The sequence below is a fragment of the Agelaius phoeniceus genome, chromosome 34, assembly GCF_051311805.1.
Source record: "Agelaius phoeniceus isolate bAgePho1 chromosome 34, bAgePho1.hap1, whole genome shotgun sequence".
In the NCBI taxonomy this organism is placed as follows: Eukaryota; Metazoa; Chordata; class Aves; order Passeriformes; family Icteridae; genus Agelaius; species Agelaius phoeniceus.
The window spans coordinates 3,466,175-3,492,827 of NC_135298.1; the positions used below are offsets into that span (position 1 = coordinate 3,466,175).

At 41.1% G+C, this 26,653-nt stretch overlaps 1 protein-coding gene across 1 annotated transcript; it reads right to left on the reverse strand.

The window, feature by feature from the left end:
* Positions 1-1,136: 1,136 nt before the first annotated feature.
* On the reverse strand, positions 1,137-23,997 carry LOC143696421 (synaptonemal complex protein 1-like). Its single transcript, XM_077192551.1, is given in 31 exon segments — positions 1,137-1,967; positions 2,053-2,141; positions 2,431-2,595; positions 3,782-3,841; positions 4,276-4,350; positions 5,258-5,352; positions 6,020-6,128; positions 6,704-6,820; positions 7,676-7,738; positions 8,404-8,468; positions 8,784-8,844; positions 9,308-9,389; positions 10,035-10,105; positions 10,361-10,478; positions 10,961-11,064; positions 11,421-11,444; positions 11,447-11,514; positions 12,100-12,180; positions 13,102-13,169; positions 13,616-13,800; positions 13,937-14,031; positions 14,552-14,660; positions 15,090-15,163; positions 15,732-15,801; positions 16,191-16,249; positions 17,589-17,662; positions 17,829-17,896; positions 18,291-18,455; positions 21,943-21,989; positions 22,152-22,238; positions 23,893-23,997. Coding segments are annotated over 31 exon segments (2,787 nt in total). The 5' UTR covers positions 23,990-23,997; the 3' UTR covers positions 1,137-1,825.
* Between the last annotated feature and the right edge of the window lie 2,656 nt (positions 23,998-26,653).

Consider the following 26,653-nt stretch of genomic DNA (forward strand, 5'->3'; position numbering starts at 1 on the left):
GAAACAGAGGGAAGGTTCCAGGAGGGTTTTGTTCCTGCCCAGAGCCGAGGCCTTTCCTGTTCCTCATCCTGCCCTGGCAGCGAGGGCTTGGGGAGCACCAGAAAGGGGCAGAGACGCAGCTGGGACAGTGACCTGACTTGACCCCAGGGCATTCCCAGACCATGTGGAAGAAGAATCAGTCTGGAAAGAGGGGGAAGAAGCAGAAAGGGGGGGATGCTGGCAGTGATGGCATTTGTGTCCCCAGGTCACCATTGCCTGGGCTGGAGCCCTGCTCACCTGGGCACGGATGAACACCCACCTGCCCGTGGGAAGCAGGGAATGAATTCCTGGTTTTGCTTCCTTGCACAGCTTTTCCTTCCCCCATGGACCTGTCTGAGTCTGAGCCCAGGAGTTTGGGCTCTTTGTCTCTTTCCCTGCCTGGATTCTCCCCCATGGGGTGCTCCCAGGAACTGGGCCTGAGGCCAGAGAAGGAGACAGGAGAGATGGAGCTGTGCACTGTGGCCATGGCAGCAAGCAGGGCACCCTCAGTCCATAAATAAAATCAGGCACAGAAACGGGCAGATGGGATTTTACACCCTTCCCTGCTGTTTGCATTTCCTGCAAGCTTTCTGCAGTGTTGCTGGCAATATTTTTGTACTTTTTCAGGTGATTTACACAGCACCTCACAGGACACACTCACGGGATCAGGAGAATTATGTGATATCCCATGGATTCATGTCCCTAGGAAATACCAAGGCTCTAGTTGATTAGTTACTGTTTGAGTCCAGAAGTGGGCAGTACAAACTTCCATTTTTCACTTTCAAGTGCTCATGGGGAAAGCACAGCAGATTCTTCCAGATCTCTGCACAATATTTGTTAGCTACATACAATAACAAATCTCCTTTACATCGCTGCTCAACAGCTCAACATAAGGAACCCAAACTACTGGCCTAACCCTAAGACTACACAAAAAGAAGAAAACAAATCTGTTTTGCTTCCCACTTCACCTGCATTTGGGATTTTTGATTTTGCATTATATTTTAACATGTACTTGTAGTTTTCTTGTTATGTCTAGGCTCTGAAGTAGGGTTTGTCGTTGTTGTGAAACCAAGATTAATCAAGGATTAATACAGAAATAGATGTTCTAATCTATCCTTGGACTTCTGCTGGTCCCTAGGAAGGCTGGTGGGTGATTTCTGTCTGTGTTCAAATATTTAAAGCAATAACAAATAGTCCCATACTTGATATTTCAGATAAACAATTTAATGGCATCTGAACATTGTTTTCACGATCTTATAACGTGCATCTTTTACTCCTTGTGAAGCTGAAATCTTTTTAAATACAAGCAATTCTACTGCAATTTTAGAAGTTTCAGAACCATTTTAACATACTGAAAACAAAACAGTCTAAAAAGACAGGTCTAACAGCCATTAAAATGCAGGAGAAAGCAAGAGGACTTCAGGTAAAAGAACATACATTGAACAGCAACATTTCTTCCACTATGATTTATGTGTTAAGAAAAATGGAGTAAATTTAAAAGAACAGAAGTACTTTAAAACCAGAATTTCTAATGCCAGAAATAGCTTTGAAACAACTTTCTATGCAGTTCTATTTATTTCAAAATTTCAAATTGGCCAATTTTTGTCCCAACATTTTGAAGCACAAGGGAGGGAAGGTGGAAAAGGCTCTGCAGGGGTTGCAGTTATAGATCTATAAAGTTCATATGTGTGAAGGAATGAACACAGTATTGAACACACTGAGTATGACAGAAAAATGCAACAAAGCACTAACTCTGAGAGAAAAACAACCCTGCAAGCAATGCCAGGGCACTGGGTATTTCTGCATTTCAAGCAAAGAACTTTACAACATCTTTAATTTTCCTTTTCCTGTCCATTTTGGAGAGCGCAGCCCAGCCCGCCTCGCGCATTCTCCTCATGGTTTTGAGTTTCAGAGCAGAGCCTGGAGATTTCACACTGGATGGAGCTGGGGTCCAGGAAGGAAAATAAAGCCATCCTTTAGTTTCTGTAAACAATCTGATTAACTGCTTGCTTTAATCTTAGGAAAGGCTAACATACCTTTTTTGGTGCTCTGGAATGTAATTGTGAAGCTTGTGGACAATCTTTGTACAAATTTTTAAACATTTCTTCTTCCGAGACTATGCTCTAATAAATAAAAAGTTACCTACTCACACTATATTAAAAACTACTTTTTCTTTCTCCCTAAGGATATTAAACTATGAAAAATAAAAAATAAGATGTCATTATGAGGCAAAACAGTTCAATAAAAAGAATGTTAATTATGTACATACAATTCCATAAAGAACCAATCAATTAAAAATATACACATAAATATTGGCTTGAATGTGGAAGCCCAAACTGTTTATTTTCATTCTCAGAGCCAGCAGTGAGCACAAAGAAGTGCTCAGCACAGGATTTGCTCTCTGACTCTTACCAGGAGGTCAGTGTGCTCAGAGCTGTCTGACTGAGTGTCCAGCTGCACAAGCACTTTCTGCTTTTTCCTGCTGCTCTGCTCTGAAGGCAGGTTTGTGCTTCTTCCACTGTGCATTTTATCCATTGGAGGAGTCTTTATAGCATATGTCTGGGAAAGAAAACGTTTCTATTTTTAGATTTTATTTTATGGGGTAAGAATGGAATCTAAAGCCAAACTCAGGAGCCAGTTTACAGTCTGAGTGTCCAAGAATTCACCTGAGAGAAATGGTGGAACTCTTTTCTTTCCATCCAAACATGAAGCAATGACCCAAACAAAGTGGGGTGGGGTGGAAATAGCATTTTTTGTATTATTTTTGTTGCCAAATGAGGAGAATGAAGGGGAAGCTATGGAAGAGCTGAGGTTCATGGCACATTGTATTTCAGTTCTTCATGCTTATCTGCAGAAATTCAGGTTATTCTGAACTGTAGCCACTACATGTGGACCATATCAAACATCAAAGAAAATGGGAACAAATAAAACTGCAGGAAAAGGCTTTCAGAGAAAGATTGATAGCTATATCAAGATTGGTGTTACTTAAAATCGTCTTTTCACTAGAAGTTAAACTGAGAAGCATTGAATGGTCCAGTGCAGTCCTTTTTCAGACAGATAACATCAAAGTGGTGCTGGATTCCATTGCTCCAATATGAAACCCACAAGTGAACTCCTGACAGGGAAGAAGGGTAAGTTCTGCAGTCAGGACTACTTTGATACTTTGACCATTTTTACAGCTAGATCAGCTTTGTTCTCTTCCATAGAGGAAAAGTGCCTTTACAAATGGACACTTTTAAGACTGAGTAAAACAATTCCAGAGACATAAAAAAAATCAACAACTGAGCAAGAAAAATTACACAGTGGGAGCCCTTCCAGAAACTGCTGTCTAATATCTCCATGGAATGGTAGGACCCTTTAAAATCCCTTCTTATCCCAGGGAAAAAAAATCACCTACAGAGAAGTAAGAAATACAGGCAGAAAAATGCAACAAGAAAAATTCACTGTTAGGAGTTACAAAACTTCAGTGTTGGACTGCCCAAGGGACTTCCTGCACTGAAGGAGATATTTTTTATTTTTATCTTTTTAATTTTAGGAATATAATTTGGAGACTTTCTATTTTTACATGAGTAGATTCACTGTATAGATCTATACAAGGTTTAGGAGTCCCAGGAACATAAATTTTTATTTTCTTTAAAAAGTTTGAAGTCCAAAGCATTCCAGTGTCTTTTGTTGAATGCAAATAAATTATCATGGCACTTCAATTGATTCTACACATATGAACACTACCAAATTCTAAAAGCAATTAAAAAGTTGAAGTTACCTTGTGTTTCTTTTCACTTTCAGGAATCATACTGCGAGAGTGCTCTTTTACAAGATTCTCCTACAAAAGAGTTATGTGACAGCAAGGAAATATTTCTTTGAATTTAGTTGTTAAAAATCTTCTTGGTGTAATTACAGAGCACAGTCTATAATCACAGACTGTTACAAAGCTCACACAAAAATAGGACCAGGTTTAGCACAACCCCAGCATTCAAAAGTCACTGAAAAACCCCTACAGTTTAGGGAACTTTTTTGCTTTAGCTAGTTAAAATTAACTAAAATAAAGGAGAGTTTTGTTTTGTTGTTAATTTATATATAATCTATAATCACAGACTGTTACAAAGTTCACACAAATATATGACCAGGTTTAGCACAACCCCAGCATTCAAAAGTCCCTGTTTTTCTGTTCAGTTTCATTTCTTATCCAACTCCTCCCACAGCACAAGCCCAGGCCACACCTCTCACCCCCACTGCTCAGTGAATAAAAAACTCCACCTTCTCTTCAATTTCTGCTTTCAGTTGTTCCTTAAGGGAGGCCAGTTCACTTTTCAAACATGACAGCTCATTTTCCTACAAATCATTAAATAAAGGACAGGGTTAACTATGCACAGCCCAGAAAAAAGAAAACAGTCCCAAGTGAGACAGTAATTAACAGGGACACTCATTAGATACACAAGAGAATTCTATTTGCTTTTCAGCCCTATACTTGAAGCTTTGCTTTAGCTTGTTTAAAAAGACTGAAGCACTATAAGAAACAGGAACTTGATCAGAAATGTTCAAGGTAAGACCTTAAAACACTTGGGAGAACAGGGCTGAGAGGGCACAATCGAAATATTTAAAACAAAAGTTTCCTATTCCAAGTGGGAAGTCAGAGCATGACACACTATCTGCAAGAGCAGACACAAACACACTGCTACTCCAATTCATTTCTAGAAACATTTGGAGTTTTTAGTGCCCAGAATAAGATCTGCTGCAGCAGCTTGGGTGGGACTGCTACTGGTAAAAATTAAAACCACACTGGAAAAGTTCCCAGAGAACTGTCTCTGGTGGGAAAGACCCCAGAGCACAGCAGGAAAAAGAAACTCTCTAAGCAAACTGAAAAAAGATTTTTAGAAGTCACAAACTGACTGAAGATCACATCTTTTGTCTCTCTGTGCTGTCAGTGGGCAAGAGGGAGGGATTGGGAAAAAAGGTGTTTTAAAGGTGTTTATTTTAATTCTCATTACCCATTTTTAATTCTATTAATAATAAAACTTTTGATGCTATTTAGGTTTGAATCTGCTTTACCCTCAAAGTGTTTTTCTCCTAATCCTTATCTCAACTTGAATTTTTCTTTTCCCTCCTCTGCTCAACTACAGCAGAGAAAAATGAGTGAATGTTTTTGTTGTGTGTGCCTGGCCCTTAGCCAGTATAAAACCACTCCACAAGGACATCAGCCCCTTCACTGAATTACTGAACATTGGAAAGTACTCCTTACCAGTGCTCTTGCTGATGAGAACTGCTTTTGCTGTTTCATTTTATAGACTTGTAACTCTGCATCTTTTTCTTCAACCATTTTATCATATTCATTCTGGGTTAAAAAAACCAAACCAACAACAAACTCAAAACATGTGACTAAATGTTACAATTATAGAGTTATCCAGTCTTAAAACATCATTTCTTTCAAACCAGGCTCTTAAGATTCAGAAAGAAAAGATTCATTGATGCTTCTGCAGAAACTGTAAACCAGAAAATGCTCAATTCAAGTATTATTTTGTGGACTGGCAGAGAGTGCTTGATTTCTGTGCAGCAATATGTGCTCAGCACTAAGAGCCAGCTGTGCCATCTTTATTAATGTATCTGCTAAAGATATTGCAAAATAGAGGAACAGAAAGGAAAACTAAAATGTGTCAGGCTAAACTGCTGACAGTCACTAAGGCATCTCAGAGAAAGAGCCTAAACTGATACTGAAAAATATTGCACTCAGATGGTATCAAAGGAAGCCTGAACTGAAAAAAATCTAAAAATCCCAGAAGTTTAGATGAATGGAATTTATCTGCCCATAGGAATCTTCTGAAAATCTTCAAATGAATTTGATTTTAGATGATGCAAAGTCCAGCATGTGTTCAGCTTCCTTTTCCCAGATTCAGGCCTGTTTCTGCTTTGGAAAGGTCATGAACGTGGTATCACAAGTTATAAACATGCTGTTAACATGGTATCACACACTGCAAACCACAGCAAGCAGGAAAATCTCTTCCCTTGTGCTTTTCCATCAGTGCCATCATCTCAGTTATCTTGTGCTGACATCTGGCATCAGTTTCTCTCTGTATCATTGCTGTTTCATCACAAAGCAACCTCATCTTTTCTACCTGTCAGTAATAAATTGCATTTCATTCATCAACATAACCATGTATTTCTTTTAAATCTTAATTTCTTCTTTCCCCTGTGGGTGCAAAGTTTGCAGTCCCACTTGGGCTTTATTTACTTTTAAGATCCCTTTCAAATCCCTCATCTTTTCTGCAGATTGTTAAAATGGGCAGGATCAAAGGTACAGCCATGGCAGGCAAGTTCACTTCAAACCAAAAGGCCATTTCAAGCACTCTGCCCTAACATTTCTTAGCATTGCCATCAAAAAAAAAGTGTGGGCAGAAAAATACTAATATGGGAGAAGTTATAATCTAATTTAACTATGCTGACTTTATACCAAGGGTGGAATTTCTTTGAACTATATCTTGAAAGCAAGAAGTTTTAATGGAGTTCTTATTTTCAAAGACATTCTCAAATACGTCAGCCTAAGCACCTCATGTACTGAAGCTTTGCTCACAGGTATACACAAATTCCATTCATGTCTGAAATGGAAGAGCAAGGACTCTGGCCAAAAAAGCTTCATAAAAACATTTTAAATTAAAAAAATTAAATTGCAGTAAAAATTAACACCTCTTACCTCTTCACGAAGTTTATTTTCATTTCCTTTTCTTGTTTCTATGTCTTTTTGATAGATGTCAACTGCTTCCTTATGTTGCTTGTTCATATTTTCCATCTCTAACTGCAATTTATTCACCTTTTGAGAATGCAGAATTGCTGCTGTTATTTGTTTAGGAATTACTGTGTTAATGATTTTTTCTTACCTCTTGCTTTTGAGCACAAACACACTGTTACTGTTCAGGTATATGATTAAAGTGTTTCCTATTTAAAAGTTCAGCTTTTGTTTTAATAAAGAGTTGAACTTTGGCCTGAAGTGAGTTGGAAAATACTCAAAGAAAGAATGGCAACAGCCCAGTGGGGAAGACTGTCCTAAGCAGTCACCCTAAATGCTGTGAATGCCTCAGAAAAAAACAAATACAGATGGAGATTTGATTCCCTCTCTTGTAAATCTGTATCAGATTTTCACAGCTTTTATGGTACATTTTTCTCCCAGCTGTGCATCTTGATTACAGTTTTTCCTTTTAAGTTTATCATATGAATATCCTCAAAAAAGTCCACTTTTCTTCAAGTGCAGTACCCAAAGCTGGACACAATATTCCCATCAGAGGGATTGCCACTGCAGAGCACATTTAAAGAACAGCCTTAAAAAAGTAATATATATATATACATATATGTATATGTCTTTTAAATGCTTTTCTGTTACAATGAGGTTGCTGAACCCTGTTCAGTCCACTATCAACAAAAGAACAAAAAAAAGGAACAGATTAGAAACATCATTAATTGCAATGTGAATCCATCTCTTAAATGTCCAACAGTCAGTGCCCAATGATTAAAAATGGAAGCATCTTCTAAAAACTGTGAGCTCATTCCTGCAAAGTCTGTATCCCAGATCCCAAAGCAGCTCAGAACGTATTGAACAAGTATTATCATTACTTACAGTGGCACTTAAAAACACTCACCTCATCTTCTACATGATGTTATTTAAACCTACCTTCCCTTCATAAATATTGCTTTTCTTGCTTTCTGCAGTAAGTTTCTTTTTCAGCACCTTATTCTGTTGAAATAAAACAAAACAAGCACTGTACCTTAATAAGTAAATAGAATTATGTAATGGTTTAACTGCATCAAGAAATTCCAGCTTTCATCAGGCAAATAACTCTCTGTTGTGCAGCTCAGGTTCCAGAACAATTCTTCAAACAAATGAATGTTCAACTCATTTCTGTGATAATTACTGTTTCTTCATGACCTTAAGAAAGGCTCCTCCTGAGCAAGAGCAGGGAATAACAAATGAGGTGCAGAATGGGAATTACAACTAAGATGCTGCTGACAGAAGGTGTGAAGATGTCATGACAAAAAATACAAGTTCTTTATTTTTACAGTGAAGTTACTACAGTTTGTGCCTGTGCAGAATTATTTTCTACAAGTGGTAACTGAGAAACTTATTACAAGTACAAAAATAACACTATGCACTAAATGAAAAAGAGTAGAAGTTCATTAAAGATATTATTTTTGTAATTGCTCTTTTCAAATTAAGGCACATTTAACAAATCAAGTGATTCCTGAGATGACTCCCTAATTTGCTCAGGGTTAGGATAAGAAAGGAGAATTTTTAAATTACATAGGTGTATCTAAAGATATCACAGCAGACACAAACCTGCTGAAAAGGCAACCCAAAATATAATGTGTTTATGTATTTGTGAAATGAAAATCTCTACCCACCTCCTGCTGCAACTCTTCAATGCATTTGGTTTTATTTTCCACCTGCTTCTTTAAATTGTTCATCTGAAAGAGAGATTTCAGACATTCATTAGTAAGTTCTACAAATGACTCCCTATGTGAGCAATTCCTGTAAATGTTCTCAAACCTGCACTTGCACCAGTCTGGTTTGTTCCAATGGGACTGCAACACCAGCTGACATGTTAGAATAATCAGAGTTTTAGCCATAAAGTACCACAAGATGTTAATGAATAGCAGTGAACCAGTTCCTTAGTTGTTAGAGACTTAAGAAAGAAGAAGAAAAAAAAACCCAATATCTTCACAATTTAAAAATACACTTGTAGGAAGTTCCCTACATCCATGAAAAAATAAATTGTCCCAATTATTTTCTAGAATCTTCAATGGTTTTTCCTTTCTTGAAATTTCATTTTCAGTACTCTTAACCTGAAATGACAATTGTAAATCTTTGACTGTTACCATGAAATTTTGAAATTTGCTAAAAGCCCCAGGTTGCTTTGAACCAATAGAAAGAAAAGTAGAAATGTTTGAATCTATTTAAGCTAAAACTCACACTACATATAAAAAGCTAATCCAGAGCCCATCCCTCACTGTGTGGGTATATGAAAAATCAGAAAAGCAGGTTCTCTGTTTGCCTGAAAAGAACCAAATCTTTAATATGAAACTTGCAGCAAAGAGTGAAGATCCCCGTGACTGTGCTTGTCTTTTGAAATACCAGGGCTCAGCATGGGCACACACAATGGCACAGCTGGCAGCAGCTGAGAGAGAAGAAACCTCTGGCAGAGATCACATCCCCCAGGCAGAGCTTTGCAGAAAAATCCCAACACAGATTTTACATTTAATGCTCTCCTACAGGTTCTGTAAGATATTTTCATGACACAGGACATACATTTTCTTCTCTTTCATCCAGTGTACTTCTCATCTCTTCACCTGTCTTTGCCATTTTCTCCTTCCAAGACTCCAGTTCATTTCTAAGTGCCAAATTAACAAGCATTAGTAAATATTTCCTTCTTGCCTTTAACTTATTTTCAGTACTTCTAAGAAACCCTTCTTTTATTTTCGAAAAAGAGCTGCTAATGCTGATGGGAACTTCATAAGCTGCACAATGAAAATGTTCTTAAAATGCAGCAGCATGCCCAGTAAGTCAATGTGTGAACTGTCCATACTTTTTTGAAGTAGGAAAAGATGTTCCAGCTAAGCCAAGGAAAATCCATCCTCACCTGGACTATTGCAATGCAGCTGTGAAACATGGGAGCTGCCTGTCTATTGAACTGGTGATACAGAGAGTAACTCTTACCCAGTTTTGCCTTGTCACATTTAATCCATGACCTTCACCTTCCATTTTCATTGCCTTCTCACCTGAGGTGTCTAATGCACAACAAGACAGCTCCTACTATGTAACACAAAATGATGGCAAACACTGTTCCTGCAGCAATTGGTATTTCTGATCTGAGAAAATTTCTACTTGGCCAACAGCAATTCTCAATAGTTTCTCTTTAGCTATATAATCTAGAAAAAATATTAATCAAAAAAATCCCAGAAAGCAGCATTTGAACACAACTATTTGAGTCTACTTCCTTTCACAATATCAGTTCTTAATATTTGTTTTTACTTGCCTTAGCTGGCTATTTGCCTCTTCTAGATTTTCAACTAACTGCTTTGTATTTTCTTCTTTTTTCTTACTATCCTAAATAAAGACCCATGTGTCAGCAAAGAAATAAAATTCAAAGTGACTTCTTAAAAAATTCAAAGACATCCAAAGCACACTGACCTGCCTTGCTCACAAGTGTAAATACACTTCCTTTCCAACTCAAACACAGCAAACAGCTCAGGTACTCTACAGACCCAAGTCATGTTGCAGCTCATCATCTAATTTCTAAAACTGAGTAATTTGTCAAATTGAGTATTGTCCTTTCATGAAACCTGGAAGTTTACAACTTGCCTCTTGTTGTTCTTGCAGTTTCTTGACTTCTGCAGCCACAGCATTTTTCTCTTGTGCTGTTTGTTCTTTCTCTAGTGAAAGCTTACTGAGATACACTGTTAGTTGTTCATTCCTTAACCTAATTTCAAACAAATGGCCAAGAGGAATAAGAAGATGCCTTTTGAAATCTCCTTTTAAATTAAACATACCCATTATCAAGTCTTATTCCATGCTGAAAGAAGTCCAGGCCTTTATCTACAAATATAAGCTTTGCAGCAGAGTCAGAGAGATGTCAAAAGGTGACAGAAGAAGGAAAGAAAATCAGAGTCAACTTTTATATAAATCTCATGGTTAGTGAAGATGATGTAGTTCAAAGCAAGATTAACCATGAATTCAGAAACTTTCTCTTCTTGTTAAATAAGTCAAAGAGATATGGAACAACTACATATGCCATAGAATACATACAAATAGAGAACGTGGAATTTAGAAATGTAAGTCTAGAATTAATGACATATATGTGGTTCAAAAGTTTCATTAGAAAACAATCCTAGTTCATTTCACTGTGGATTAAAGCAGCTCCACCAAAACTAATTAAATATTATATTTTCAAAATGGTCATACGCCTCTTGTTCAAGATCTGTTTTCAGAGTCACAAGCTGCTTTAAATAATCTTGTTCCTTCTCAGCTGTACTTGTCAGCTGTGCTTTCAAATCCTGGAATTCTTTCTGCAAAATGAAAAGGAAGAGTTTTGAGTATCCATGTGCAAACTCCAGCTGCTGGAGGTTATCAGACATGAACTAAGAGCACAAGGCTTTCAGAAGAACCCAACAACATCCATGGCATGGATTATCCAGGTTGGATCTTTCCAGTCTCTGCTGGGATCTGGAAGTGCTGTGAGACAGTGAACTGTGACACCAGTGCTGTTCATGTCTGTCCCCTGCTGTGAGTTTAATTACCTGGGCTGCAAAATTAGGGTGGGACACTGCTCTGGGTGCTGTTCCTTATTCATAAACTTGTGTACAAGTCATGATGTGTAACTTCACTATTTCTAAAAACATGTTACTATTGCCCTACTTCAGACCTCTCTCATCTGGAGAGCATTTTCATTGCTCTCTCCACATTTTTCTCTCTCTGCATATTTTCTACAGTAGCCTCAAGACTCTTCTTCAATAAAAGTCTTCCAATTTGCCCATTTTAGAAAATGAGTGAAACTCAGTTCAGAACACTCAATGCACAGATTAGAACAACAAGCAAACACAGTGAAATGCACACCTGATTTCCCACTATCTTAACTTGAGTTGATATGGATTCTTGTTAGGCTTGTAAATCTAAAATCATAATGAAAAGAAACCTCTGTTAAGAGTGTATTTCATATAGCTGAGACTCCTGTGACAGAAAATGGGCCTGTGTCACAGTACAGCAGGGTTCACAAAGGCCAGAGCTAATTACCTGCCTGTAAGGAAGAACAAATGGGAAAACTTTATATCCACAGGGAGTGGCATTTGAATGGGCATGAACAAAGAAGGAAATAACCAAAAACCTTGAGAAGGAAAACCAAAAACATGGGAGACAAGAAAAACCAAAAGCACAGGAGACAAGAAAAATAGTGGCAATAAAAAAGTTCTTCAAAGAAAACACTGAAATTGTGTGTGAGAAAGTTTAGTAGAAATGTTAAGGTAGACTAGATGGTGTTTATTTATGACATTTAAGATACTTACAAAGCAAGAGGAATTTCATATGAAGAGCAAATACCATGAGATTAATAAAATGAATATTTACCAGAGTTTCTGACAGCTCTTCAAGGTGCACTTCTTTATCACATTTTACTTTAGTCATCGCTTCTACAGCACATGGAATGTAAAATTAATGGAACAGAAATGATTTTTCATATTTAGCAGGCAGTATAAAACATTTACCCCTTTGCAATACCCAGTTCTCAAAACTTGTTGGATTAAGTTAAGAAGCTGAAAAGTTAATTTATGACTTAATCTAAATGTAGACTTGAAAAAATGATTCAGACATTAGCAAATCTCTATCTGAAGAGAAACTAAATATTTATCTTAAATAAAATTTAGAGCCTTTCTATGTTTTCCACAATTATAGCTTCAAATAAACCATGGACTGTTAGACTAGAGTATTCTGCAAGTATTGATGCACCTGCATTGTTCCAGAAAAAAATCTGAACTGCTGAAGGTACCACATGGATCTGCTGAGAAAGGAAACCAGTTGTTACTGACTTCCCAATGGTTTCTATGTGCACATTGACAGTGCTGGTATTTTTTGCAAGTTCTCAGCAGCAAGGCAGAGCTCTCACTCTGGGGACTAAGGAGCACATCCCTAGAAAGCACAGGATATCACATTTATGATATTTAAAGACAAACCCTGCCAGCATCATTCCACTTCCAGCACGGGGAGGGTCCCAGAAACCTCAATGGGAGGGTTTTATCTCTGCTACAGAAGTCACTCCTGGCACCTGCAGTGCTGCTGCTCTTAGCTGGAAACCAAAATTACCTCCAGAAGAATTCATGCAGGAATGGTCTCACTATTGGAGCTCTGCACAGCACTGCCCTTTGGCTGCTGCCAGTACCAATGACCCCCAAAGAAAAGGGATCAGCTGAGTCAAAATAAATTCAGGCATTCCTGATAGGTACAGGTACTGTAAAATCATTTCTCCACCTACTAGAGACAGTCCATTTCCAGACAACAGCAGAAAGCATTTTTATTACTGCCTGGCTCATTTTCTGCCTTTCTACAAGCCTTACCCAGTTCAGCAGATTTCTTTTGGAGCTCCAAGGTAAGCAGCTTTGAATCATCTTCATATTTCTTTAATCTAAGAAAATGGTAAATTAAAAACCCCAAATGTAGGGTACAAAGCACTCACTGCATTTGAAACTTCAAGGACAATAAGACAAAGTCTTAGCACAAGCACTTTAAGAACATTTACCTTTCAACAGGCAGATGATCTATCTGCCTGCAGCACATATCAAATTACACTTTTACAACCTCAGAACAGCAGACATAAAAGTAAACAAATATATACCTACAGAAATCTCTATTTCTTAAAGACAGAGTTATGAAAGTTGGAGGGGGCAAAAATTTACTTTTTATAGACCAGTATCAACTATCACCAACAAAAAAATTTACATTCAATTCTCTGCATTTAGACCACTGTGTGGAAAAAACCTCCAAATTTCAGCTTCATTTCCAATTGTTCTTGATTTTGTCATAGACTGCAACCTGTAAGATCACTCTTGGAATTGAAACTCATTAATTTACCTATTTTGCTCTTCTTGCAGCAAGCTTTTCAAATTGGCAACAGAAGTCTCAAACTCCTCTGTCAGGGCTGCAAGCAAAGCCTTCATTTTTTTACATTCTTCCTCCTGCTCTTCCTTTTCTCCAGTAACCTGAATTAACGTTTTCACTCTAGTCTGGAGCTCAGTTTCCAAGTTCTTTTGAGTAACCTTCAAGACATGATATCATTTCTAAACATGTTTTGCAACAAACAGCTACAGCTGTTTCATGTCTAAAGTATCCATAATTATTTATGCAAATACTCCTCTAGCCTATTTCTACTGTAAAACTATAAGCAAGGGGTACCTCTGCCTTTTGCAATGACATTTTAGCCTCTTCCAGCTCTGTCCTCAAATGTTCTTTACTGACCTGGGATTCCGTTAACATTTCTTCATTATGCACTAAAGAAAAAAAGATGTTAATATTTTTAAAAATAGGATATTTACTAAAAAGTACTGCTAAAAATGGAAAATTACATACATTTAAAGAATCTAACAAAGACCAATGGTACTGACATCATATACTATAAAATAATGGATAAAATTTGAATATAGATGGCTTAAAAATATTGAAAATCAAGTTCTGAAAAGTAAGTTTCCTCAGTGACATCTGCCTGACTGTAAATTTGCAAAACTGAAGCAACATATTTTCCCCTTGCAATCTTCCAAAGCTCTCAGTGCTTGACTCACCCTAAAAATGACCCTGCCAGTCCTGCTCCCACAGGAGCAGCTCCTGCTCCAAACAAAAACAAGGCCTTCAAGGCCCCAAAATTCTGCTGCCAACCAGCAACAGAATAAAACCATCATGACCCTGTTTCCTATGCTTCTATAAACAATTACATCTCATAAATAAACAATCATAAACAATTACATTTAAATTCTATAAACAATTACATTTAAACACAGCAGGCAGAACTCTTACATTTTGCTTCCATTAAGTCAGCAATCTTATTTTGTGACGTCTGCAGCTGAGCCTTGATGTCTTTTATGACATCATCTTTTTCATCTCTCTCTATGGTGAGAGCTGAAATCTAGAAAAATGCAAGAAATATCATCATGAAGTCTGGAAAAGGGACAGATGTTAATTTTCATTTGTACCCCAGGTATGATAAGCAGACATTTTGCTGTCATTCAAGTTAGATTAGATAGATAGATAGATAGATAGATAGACAGACAGACAGACAGACAGATAGAAAATATTTGGCTAGATATAATCTTAGCCAAATATTGATCAAGTCACATTATTCTAAAGAAAAAAGTTCTCCAATTCAAAATCAAACCATAAATTCCAGTAGACTAAAGGTACTGAAAGATCACTAAACTTAGCAGAATTTGACTTAAATGCAGCGTCAGATGTTATTTTGTCTTTTTTACTAATACCCAGAAACACTTCTTGGTTCTTGCATTGCCCCTTTAGTCACAAACAAAGCTCTACATATGAGATGGTAAAATGAGCAAACCTGCTTTTCCTTTTGACTGACTTCCAGTTTGCATTCTTTTTCAAACTTGTCCACTTTTTCTGCTTCTTCTTTTACTTTTGAGATACAGTAAACATCCACAGTTAACATTCTAGCTGAAATATACTCCAAGTTCAATACAACTTCCACTTTAAGATTGCTTGGAATTGTACAGCTGTACCATTTGTTTCCCAAGAGTAATTGTTGAGGCAATGTTTGATTTTATAATCAAAATACAAACAGAAAAGAGCATGTGAAAATGAAACAGGAACACACCAGGCTATACATACAGAGAGAGAGCATTTAGCTAAAGTTTCTGTAGCTATACACTAGTGCATTATCATCTAAATAAACCAACTATGTGAAATAAGTATTGATCTCTAGACTGTACTTCACAGACAAAACTTCAATGTTGAGTGACAGTTTGAAAAATAAAGTTCCAAATTTGGCCCAGTGGAACAGCAACAGAAGGGGCCAGGCAGTGAACAAAGGCTGCATGAATAAAAGAAGGGTCCCAGTGTCTCAGGGTGACCTGCTCACCATTCCAGCCCTTCACATCTGTCTGCCCTGGCCCTGCATGTGGAACACAAGCTATGAAGTACAAAATTGAGCCAGCTGCATAAACACAATAAACTGAATTCTCACATTTGAAACTCATTTCCGATCTGTCGTTCTCTGTTTGCACACGAAGCTCTTCAAATGCCGCTGTCATTCTCTAAAAACAAAATTTAATATCTGAAGTTCAATACTGGAAACCCTGGAACTTCTCCAGGGGCTGCTGCCCACCTCAGCCATTCTGAGGAACCAGCAGGTGGGTGAAACAGAGCCCAGAAAGAAGCCAGAAGTTGTGGCAGTGACCCAGCACTAAGCACCCATCCCACAGATCACAGGGATCCACATCCCACACACTGCTGCACTTTCTCCATTGAATGTGTTTTATGGAACACAAAAATCATTCTTGAAAAGGGATTGAAAACCCAACTTCCTGCATCACACATGACATGATACCCACACATGATGGATACAAACAGTATCCCAACATAAACATGGAACTCAGCTCAGCTCACATAACTCACATTCCTTTCATCAAGCTCGGTCACTTACTTCTATGTTGCTATGAAGTTCCTCATACAATTGTATTGTTTCTGCCTTTTCCTGTTCATCTATCAAAGCAAGAACATATGAGAAAGTTTTTCTTTTGAACAAGAATGCCAGCTGTCCAAGTCATTATACTTAATCAGCAAAATGAATTAAAAAAGGAATTATCAGCTCCACTCTTATTAAATAAGTCCTTATGAAACATGGTGCCAAAAGTTACAGAATCTAGGGAAAATGTGTAGTTCATTGAAACATTAAGCAAGCTCAGCTTTTAAATTTCCTTCCTAAGATACTTTTTTCTGTGAAAAATGTAATTCTGGATCAGTTGATGTGACCATATTAATTATTATAGCATTAATGCTGTTGAATAATAATGTATCAAGACTGTTAGTATTTCTAAACTGTAATCTAGGGTTTAGCACTGAATTTCTTCCTATCAGCAGATACCTATAACCACAGAGCTGTCATTAGAAAATTGCAACACTCCATGTCCATATTTTCCTTCTTCCACTTTTGTAATTGATATTATTTTTTTCCTAAGAAAACAATTAAAAAGAGAACAGTAAAAGAAACAGCTATCAAAAAAGAACAGTCCATCTATATACAAGTGTTTCTAGAATTAAGGCTAAAAAGAAATCGACACTTCTTAAGTACCCACGATCAAGTTAGTAAAATTCTAATGATTAGAATAACAATTCTAAATTGCATATACAGTAGAACTTCCAATCAAGAACATATTTTAAAACCTCAAGAATTTAAACTTCATTAAGTTATCCAACTGTCTTGGCTTGTTCAGTTTCATGAGAAGAATTCCAGTTACTCATTATACCTTGGGGTTAAGACCTTTTCTCCCCATAAATGTGTGATGGCTGAAAACAGGAAAGGTCAGCTCTGGAAATTTGTTAGAGAGTGCTGGGAATTTAGAGTAGATTCTACTGCCTAAAAACAGGCATGAAGGGTCACTTCTTCTGTCTTAATATATTCCCAGTGTGTGGATGGCCCTGCAAACCTTCAATGGGCTGAGCAGCCTTGAGGAGCCCTGCCCTGCTCTGGAGCAGCTGCCAGGGCCAGTCAGGGCTGTGGGCACGGCCTCAACCCTGGGTCACTGTTTGGGCACCCAAAGAGCTCCCAGGCTGGCACCTTTCAGCAAACAATTTCACTGGCTTCAAAAGCCCTCTGCATTCAGCATTACACACCAAAAGTCTGTTAGACCTGGGGCTTCACTTCCAATTTTGTGAGCCACTTAAAATTCACTTTTCACTCTGAGAGCCACATCCAGTCGATCCCAACTGGAGAACTTCTCTGAACAGCACGAGAAATTTCTTCTTCTTTCTTCTGTTTGTGAATTTAGAGCAAGCTAGAAGTACATTTACTGTGATCAATAAAAGCTAAAAAAGCATTTACAATTGCTGGTCTTCTCTGTGAAGCGAGTGCAGGTTTCCTTGAGCAGATTACACAGATGCCTCGAAGCAGCAGCTCTAAAGGAGGGAAAAAATATCCTGTTTGCACAGGAGTGCACAGTACTTTGTGTGCCTAAGGAGTAACAATGGAAATGACCTTCAAAATTTAACAGCTACATAAAACTGCCCACATGGAAACTGATTCTTTCCACCACAAGAATATATACTTGGTTCTATTACTTACTCTTTCAAGAGATCTTTATTTTCACATATCTCATCTTCCAGTTTCAAATGGAGTTTTTCATTTTCAAACTAATTTCATAGGGAACAAATGCAAAAAGACACTGTTATTGAAAAATAGATTAGAAATGCACTTTGACTTCTCAAATCCCTCATGAAAAAGTAATTTGGGGCATCAGTAGACAGCAGTCTGTTTTATCTGATATTACATGCTGAGTCATCTTTTGCATAAAAGATGCAATAATTAATGAACAATAATTTACCAGCAAATGAGACACTTACAGGTATATTCTTCAGACAAACACTCACACAGGACAGGTGCCTGCAACTTCTCAAAATAATCATTTTCTCAAGGCACAAACCAAACTGCAACAGTCTTTAAGATTTAATTGTATCAATAATAGTGTCATACTAAATCAGGAAGCACTTAACTTTGTATATTTAATGTATACTATACAATACTGGCCTGCAATTCTTCAATGGCTTTATTCTGTGCTTCAATAGTCTTTTTATTTTCCTGGAGCTTTCTTTCTTTCTGGTTTAATTCAGTTTCCACAGTCAGTTTCCACTGCTTGATCTTCTCAGCCTCTTTGTAGAGTTTTGAGAACAATTCATTCATTGTTTCTGTATTCTATTGAAACAGGTTCCACAATTTAATCTCAAATACTATCTAATTAATAGTACATAATATCTAATTCATACTGTTGTAGATAATGTATTTATCTCTTAGAAACATCACAAGAGTAATATTTTTCTACAGATGGTGATATAAGTTGATATATGATCAGGAGCCCAAGTTTATGCACAGGATGCACAAATCTTTGTGCATCCTCTATGTATGTATCAAAAGGCATTACAGAGCACACAGGAGAAACAAATACAATGAAATATCCCAAACCCCCTTCAGACATCACCAAATAGATGGGCTTAAAGACATGGATAACTGCAGTCCACCAAAATCAATAAAAGTTTTGTCAGAATTATCAGTGAAGCCAAAATTCCTTCTAGCAGGTTCTTCACACCATTTCTGTCCTCTCCTTCTGACAGACACTGCTGAGTTAAGTAAAAGCAGCTTCAGAGACTTTGCCCAAGAGTACCTGTGATCTTGCCATGAACACACACAGAATGACAGAGTCACAGAATAATGAGGTTGGAAGAGACCTCTCAGATCATCGAGTCCAACCTCTGCCCCAACACCTGGGCTATAGCACCAAGTGCCATGTCCAGTCTTTTTATAAACACATCCAGAGATGGTGATTCTACCACCTCCCTGGGAAGAGCATTCCAGTGCTTCATTATTCTTTTGGTGAAAAATTTCCTCCAAATATCCAACCTATCCCTCCCCTGCTGTAGCCTGTGTCCTCTGGTTCTGTCAGTGCTGCCCGGTGGAAGAGACCGACCCCACCTGGCTACAACCTCCCTTCAGGCAGTTGGAGAGAGCAATAAGGTCACCCCTAAGCCTCCTCTTCTCCAGGCTAAACAAGCCCAGCTCCTTCCAACGTTCCTCACAGGGCTTGTGCTCCAAACCCCTCAGCAGCCTTGTTGCCCTCCTCTGGATGTGCTCAAGCACCTCAACATCCTTCCTAAACTGAGGGCCCAGAACTGGACCCAGCACTCAAGGTGCAGCCTCCCCAGTGCCCAGCACAGGGGCAGAATGACCTCCCTGCTCCTGCTGCCCACACCATTCCTGATGCAGGCCAGGAGCCATTGGCCTTCTTGGCCACCAGGGCACATTGCTGGCTCATATTCAACCGGCTGTCAGCAGCACCCCCAGGGCCCTTTCTGCCTCAACACTGTCCAGCCACACTGTCCCCAGCTTGGAACGTTGTGGGGGATTTCTGTGGCCAAAATGTGGAACTCAGCACTTGGACTTATTGAACTTCATGCTGCTGCACTCTGCCCATCCATCCAACTGATCTAAGTCTCTCTGCAGAGCCTTCCTTCCTTCCTTCCTTCCTTCCTTCCTTCCTTCCTTCCTTCCTTCCTTCCTTCCTTCCTTCCTTCCTTCCTTCCTTCCTTCCTTCCTTCCTTCCTTCCTTCCTTCCTTCCTTCCTTCCTTCCTTCCTTCCTTCCTTCCTTCCTTCCTTCCTTCCTTCCTTCCTTCCTTCCTTCCTTCCTTCCTTCCTTCCTTCCTTCCTTCCTTCCTTCCTTCCTTCCTTCCTTCCTTCCTTCCTTCCTTCCTTCCTTCCTTCCTTCCTTCCTTCCTTCCTTCCTTCCTTCCTTCCTTCCTTCCTTCCTTCCTTCCTTCCTTCCTTCCTTCCTTCCTTCCTTCCTTCCTTCCTTCCTTCCTTCCTTCCTTCCTTCCTTCCTTCCTTCCTTCCTTCCTTCCTTCCTTCCTTCCTTCCTTCCTTCCTTCCTTCCTTCCTTCCTTCCTTCCTTCCTTCCTTCCTTCCTTCCTTCCTTCCTTCCTTCCTTCCTTCCTTCCTTCCTTCCTTCCTTCCTTCCTTCCTTCCTTCCTTCCTTCCTTCCTTCCTTCCTTCCTTCCTTCCTTCCTTCCTTCCTTCCTTCCTTCCTTCCTTCCTTCCTTCCTTCCTTCCAACAGATCAACACAAGCTCCCAGCTTAGTGCCCTCTGCAAATTTACTAATGAAGGACTCGATGCCCTCATCCCCGTCGTCTATAAAAACATTGAACAGAACTGGTCCCAGTACAGAGCCCTGAGGGACAGCACTGGTGCCTGGCTGCCAGCTGCATGCAGCACCATTCACCATCACTCTCTGGCCCGGCCATGCAGCCAGTTCTGAGCCCAGCACAGAGTGCTCCTGTCCAAGCCATGGGCTGCAGCTTCTCCAGGAGTGTGCTGGGGGAGACAGTGCCAAAGGCCCTGCTGGAGTCCAGATACACAACATCCACAGCCTTTCCTGCATGCACCAGGCGGTCACCTGGTCACAGAAGGAGACCAGGTTGGTCAGACATGCCCCACCCTTCGTAGAGCCACGCTGGCTGGGTCTGATAGCCTGGCCATCCTGTGAGTGCTGTGGGATAGCACTCAGTATGAACTGCTCCATTATCTCACCTGGCACTGAGGCCAGGCTAACTGGCCTGTGATTACCAGCATCCTCCTTCCTACCTTTTTTGTAAATGGGTGTCACACTGGCCAGTGTCCAATCATCTGCAACCTCGCCAATGAGCCACAACTCTTGATAAATGATGGAGAGAGGCTTGGCAAGCTCATCTGCCAGCTCCCTCCTCACCCTGGCATGGATCCCATCTGGACCCCGGGATTTACAAATACCCAAGTGTCCCAGCAGTTCTCTGCTCACACACAGAGCAGGAAGGAAAACCACCACCCTTGTGCCCTTAGAACACCTTGAAAGTGTCCTACAAGCAGTGCTGGGCCAGTGGTCGAGGCAGGGAGAGCAACACACGAGCCCAAAGGGCCCTTTGGTTCACTTACAACACCCCCAAACACCATCCTTGTTTTGGCTGCATCACAGTTTTGTTCCAGTCCTGATGGTGCTTTAATAGCTTAGGATTAAAAAAGTCTAAAAAGTTGTCAGGGATATGAAAATCAGCAGGGAGAGTGCAAGAAATGGGTTTTATTTTGTGGTAGCAAAGAGTGTTTTGTAGCTGCAAAGTACAGAAGCTATTGCAAAAAAAATGAGCTGGACTGAGTTGTGCTAAAGCAGAGATCTGCTGGTAAAGACACTGTCAAAAGAATCCAGTGCTTGAGGAAACCACTGAATTCATTGTTTTACAGATAAAACAAAGCCAGACAAGGCAATGGGGATAATCTACTTCAGTTTTCCAAAGAATACTCTGACTTCAACCCTTCTGCCCCTCAACAGAATATTCAGAACCAGTTCCACAAGGATACTTAAGTGTTCAAATCTTACTCTAATTAAAGCTCATGGACTTCACAGGCACTTCAAACAAAGAAAGAACAACAGCAATACTGCAATCACCTTAATTTTTAAAGATTTGTTTCCAGGCGTGTTCACTAAATCACAAATATCTCCTCTAAGTGATTCAGCTTTAAACAGGAGACAAAAAACATTATTCCCTTTTAACTACTTCCTTTAGCCCTGAAATATCTACTGAATTTGCTTTAGGCACTGTTTGGGAACAAATTCAAAAGACCCCAAGGAATTAGATGTGCAGAGTTGATACTTAGCTGACCTCTTCATCTACTTCAGAGCAAAGTTTCACTTGCTGTGAAATTGTATCTGAAACATGAAGAGATTTTGATCAATGTCTTGCTAAAAACAGTAACAGTGAAACTGTATTTAACAGTTACAGATATGAAACTGTGAGACTACTCATGAAAATTAAACCTTGACAAGATATAAAAATCTAAAGAAGGTGCATGGCAAATATTCCAATCGTACCTGAATCAGTGATTTCACCACGGTTCGACACATCAAATGGCAGCTTAAAGTCATCATCTGAGCATCTGTTCAAACCCTGCACAAATTTAAACATTAGTTCCTTATGAGTAGATTTGTAAAGAAGAATTATAAAATCCATAAAAAATCCCTACAGATGATGTGAAAATAGAATTGGTCATTAATAAAACAACTGCCTACAAATTTCAAAGCCCAAGGTATTGGTAATGGCTTTGGAACTCACTTCTTCCTGCCCAGTGGTTGATCAAACTGTTGGTGTCCTGCAGTTTGATTTATAGACTGTGGCCAAAGGGGAGCTTTCAATGCAGGGAACTCAGCAGCTCCTGCCTGTCTGGGCCCTGGTGCATGGCAAAGGACTCAAGGAGACAAATTACTTTTTTGAAGACCAGTAGTTGATATTTCTTTCTTGCTTTGCTTCCAAGGGCACTTCTAAACTATATCTGATTATGTTTCAGCATGAAAATACCCTTTTACAAGGTTTTTTAAGTCACAGAAGTTCATCCTGTAAACAGCTAACTCATCTGCTGTCAGAATGTCCCATTTGAATCTCAACATATTTCATAAGGAGCTTTGACATGAAAAAATAACTTGTTGAATTCCCATAACTCAGTGTGGGGACAGAACATTTTCACTGCACACCTGATCTGGTGAGACCAAGACACCAACACCAGTGCGAGCATCTGAGTGGGGCCTGTGGGAATCCATCAAATCAGAGCGGTTTGGGAAAGCTGCAAAAGGCAGCCTCAGAGACAGTAGAACTGTGATTAGAGCCAAGCAGTAGCCATGAGATAGGTCAGCAGAAAAATTATTTAAAAAGTAGAAAAGTAAGGGCAAATAGAACAATGGTCTGTGTATTAACGCTTGTCTAGAATAACTCCCTAAGTTACAGAGAAGTTTATCTAGCGAGATATTAGGAAGTTCTAAGCTTAATAATGGAGCTCTGTGCATTGTGTTTTAAGGCTTACAAGCAGCAGGTATTGTATTCAAAAAAGGCAAGCATTGTTTGCACCAAAGGTACCTGTGCTTACAGTGGTTGATAGAACTACTGTCAATATGCTTTTGCTTTGTGTGATTGGTCAAAAAACTTTGAAAGTAAGTTGTCAAATTAAGTTCTTTGTCTGCTGCCTGGGATGTGAGCTGCTGACATCTTCCCATTGTCATCACCACGTAATGAGACTGATGCTGGAAAAGAAAACAGCTCAAGGCAGTTCCTCAGCAGTCCCGTCCCGTTTGTGATTTGTACACAGAGCCCGGCCGGCGATAGAGCCCTGCTCGCTCTCTGGGCTCAATTACCCACATCAAACACGGACTTACAGCACAGAGCGGATGCTCGAGAAGATGATTCCTTTCAGTTTTGATAGAAAACAACAAAAGTCTTTGAAATTCAAACCGAAGATGTCTGTGCATATACCAGAAACGAGTAGGCAGGAGCCGTCTCGGCCCATGCAGGGGCAAGTGTGTGTGTGCTCCAGGCCGGGGCTGTGCCGGGGCAAGGGGCAGGTGTGTGTGTGCTCCAGGCCGGGGCTGTGCCGGGGCAAGGGGCAGGTGTGTGTGTGCTCCAGCCCGGGGCTCTGCCGGGCACTCCCCGGGCCCAGCACTGTCCCCGTGTCCCCGGGGAAGGGCCCCAGCGCTTTCCCCCCGTCCCCTCCTCAGCCGCGGCCTCCAGAGCAGCACAGCCCGAGGGGCGGCCGGGGAGGGGGGCTTTGGGGCCGCCCTCAGCGGCCCCGCGGCCGAGCGCTCACCTGGGATCTGCCCGCAGACACCTGCCCAGCGCTCAGGCGCGGCGGCATGAACAATTTAAAGCGGTTTTCCTTCTCCATGGCTCCGATAAAAGGGCGGGCGGAGCGGCCCCAACTGCCGGCGGCCGCTGAGGGCGGGCGCGAAGGGCGGGAAGCGGCAGCGGCCCCTCAGCGCGGGGGCGGGGGCGCCGCCTAGCGGAGCTCGCGGGGCACGGCCCGGGCACGGCCCGGCCGGACAGAGCGGCGGCCGCGGGGCCATCGGCGGGGCCATCGGCGGGGCCATCGGCGGGGCCATCGGCGGGGCCATCGGCGGGGCCATCGGCGGGGCCATCGGCACCATCGGGGCCATCGGCGGGGCCACCGGCGGGGCCATCGGCGGGGCCATCGGCACCATCGGGGCCATCGGCGGGGCTTGCTCGTCGCCCGTGGACGCCAGAGAGGTCTCGGGGCAGCCCGGGGGCCCGGGCGGGTTGGCGATGTCGCCGTGGTCGCCGGCCGGGGGCAGCACAGCGGGACTTTGGCCGTCGCGGGGAAGGCGGGAGAGGTCTGAGGGGAAGGGGAGGTCCCGTCTGTACGGGGAATAACTGGTGGAGCCCAGTCCTCCTGTGTGAAAAATGCGTATTTTATGACTGGCTTTTCGCAAATACTCAAATCAATATTATATGTATTTATGTCAGAAAGTTATGCTGTATTAATTTTCTTAAGTAGTGTGTTAAATCTAGTTTTAGGGTATAACATAATGTTAAAATAAAAACTATGCTATGTGAGATACTTTTTTTTTAAAGAAAGGACTTGCAGCAAGATAGCAGCCACAGGACACCTAAATCTTTCAGAGAAAGAGAATTTATTGCTTTCCTATCAGAGGAAACGAACTTCTTCCTGCCTGCTCAGCCTTGAAGACGCCATCAGGATTCACAGGAAGAAGTTGACACTGAACAGACTCCTTGGTTTGAATGGAATTTATGCATCATGTATGAGGTGTATGAATATGCAACAGGTTATTGTTTTTAAGGGTTAATCCTCTCTTAAAGTGTGTCTTTTTTCAGGCTTATTTTGCCCAGAGAAAGGTACCCAGATGTCCATAACTTTTTCTTGGTATTGCCTCATATTGTCCTAATCCAAATTATCCAAGTTATTTTTACTCAAATTATATTGCTATTTTCTAACTATGAAACTTTTAAAAATTTAAAAAACAAGTGATTGGCGTTTTTCACATCCTGTGACCCCGCGGTGTTGTAAATGGCTCCCCCAGAAACATCAGTACATGGGATGTTGTGTGTTGGGCACTGTGTGAAAAACACCAATCACTTGTTTTTAAACTTTTAAAAAATTGTTATAAAACAATTAAATTGCTTTATAAAACAGTAATATAATTAAAGTAATAAAAATTTGGACAATTAGGATTTAGGAGAATACGAGACAATAAGAACAAAGAGTTATGGATGTCCAAGTACCTTTTTCTGGGCAAAAGCATTGTGATGGTTGGCGGCCATGGAAAGCTGCCCTGGGCCCCTTGCTCAGGGCTGGTGTCAGTGCCCAGAGCCAGAGGGGATCCCTTGCTGGGGGCTGTGCCATGGCCACCTGCCCTGTGCCGCGCTGGCCGCTCGGGCACCAGGAACCAGCAGCCAAGGGCACTGCCAGGGCCAAAGGCCAGGTCAACCAGACAGAAAGGGGCAGGGCTGGGCACTGTTTCCATGGCAACCGGCACTGGGGGGGACACCTGGGGCACCTGGCCTGGCAGTTGCCATGGAAAGCCCTGGCAGGCACTGAGGGCACAGCCCCTGGCACTGAGACACTGCTGGGCCGGGTGCTGAGCACAGCGCTGAGCACGCAGAGATGGTTTTGTTCTTGCTGAGCTGCAGCACAGCCAAGGCCTGTCCTGCCCCTCGTCCAGCCACGCTGGGGAGGGGCTGGGGCTGCGGGGGAGCTTGGCAGGGGACACAGCCAGGACAGGTGACCCCAGCTGACCCCGGGCACAGCCCAGACCAGAGCACATCATGCTCAGGCTATGAAGGGGGGAACAAGGAGCAAGGGGGGAATTTTGGAGGGAGGCTTTTTGCCTTCCCAGCTAACACTTAGGCAAGAGGGGGCCCTGTTTCACCAGTGGGCAGGGTCACTACCAAAGACACAGACACCAACTGAAGGAATTGTGGCATTTATATCATGCACAGCTGCAAAGCATTACAAAAGGATAAGCTCAGCAAAGCACATCATCATTAGCAAAGAATTACAAAAGGATAAGCTCAGCAATCCATCAGAACTCATCATTACATTTTGATGACTAACCCCTTGGTCAAACACTAGAGGTGTTTGTGGCAGACAAAGATTCTGGCTGACTATCAAGGTACACCTTACACACATCAGTAGTACTTTAGTGACACCGTTCTTCATTCTTTTTTCTCAATCTCCTTGGAGTTAGGAACAAGAATTCTGTTGTCCATGGAGCTGGCACCTTTTTAATTCCAGAATAATGCCCCCAGGCCCTTTGCTGTTCAGCTTTACCATGTTGTCTGGGGCTAACAAGGCTTGGGGGGCCCTTTCCCCTCTGGCTGGAAGGGGCCGGGTCCCAGTCCCTGAGGGGCTCCCAGGCTCCTGGATGCAATTCCTGTGCAAGTCCCTCAGTGTCACAGCAGCCTTCCCATGGAGCCCCGTGGATCAGAGCATTTGCCAAAGGGGCCCTTGGGGCAAACAGGGAGATTTGGTCTGGCAGCATGTGTAAAACAATATCCTATCACATTATTATTA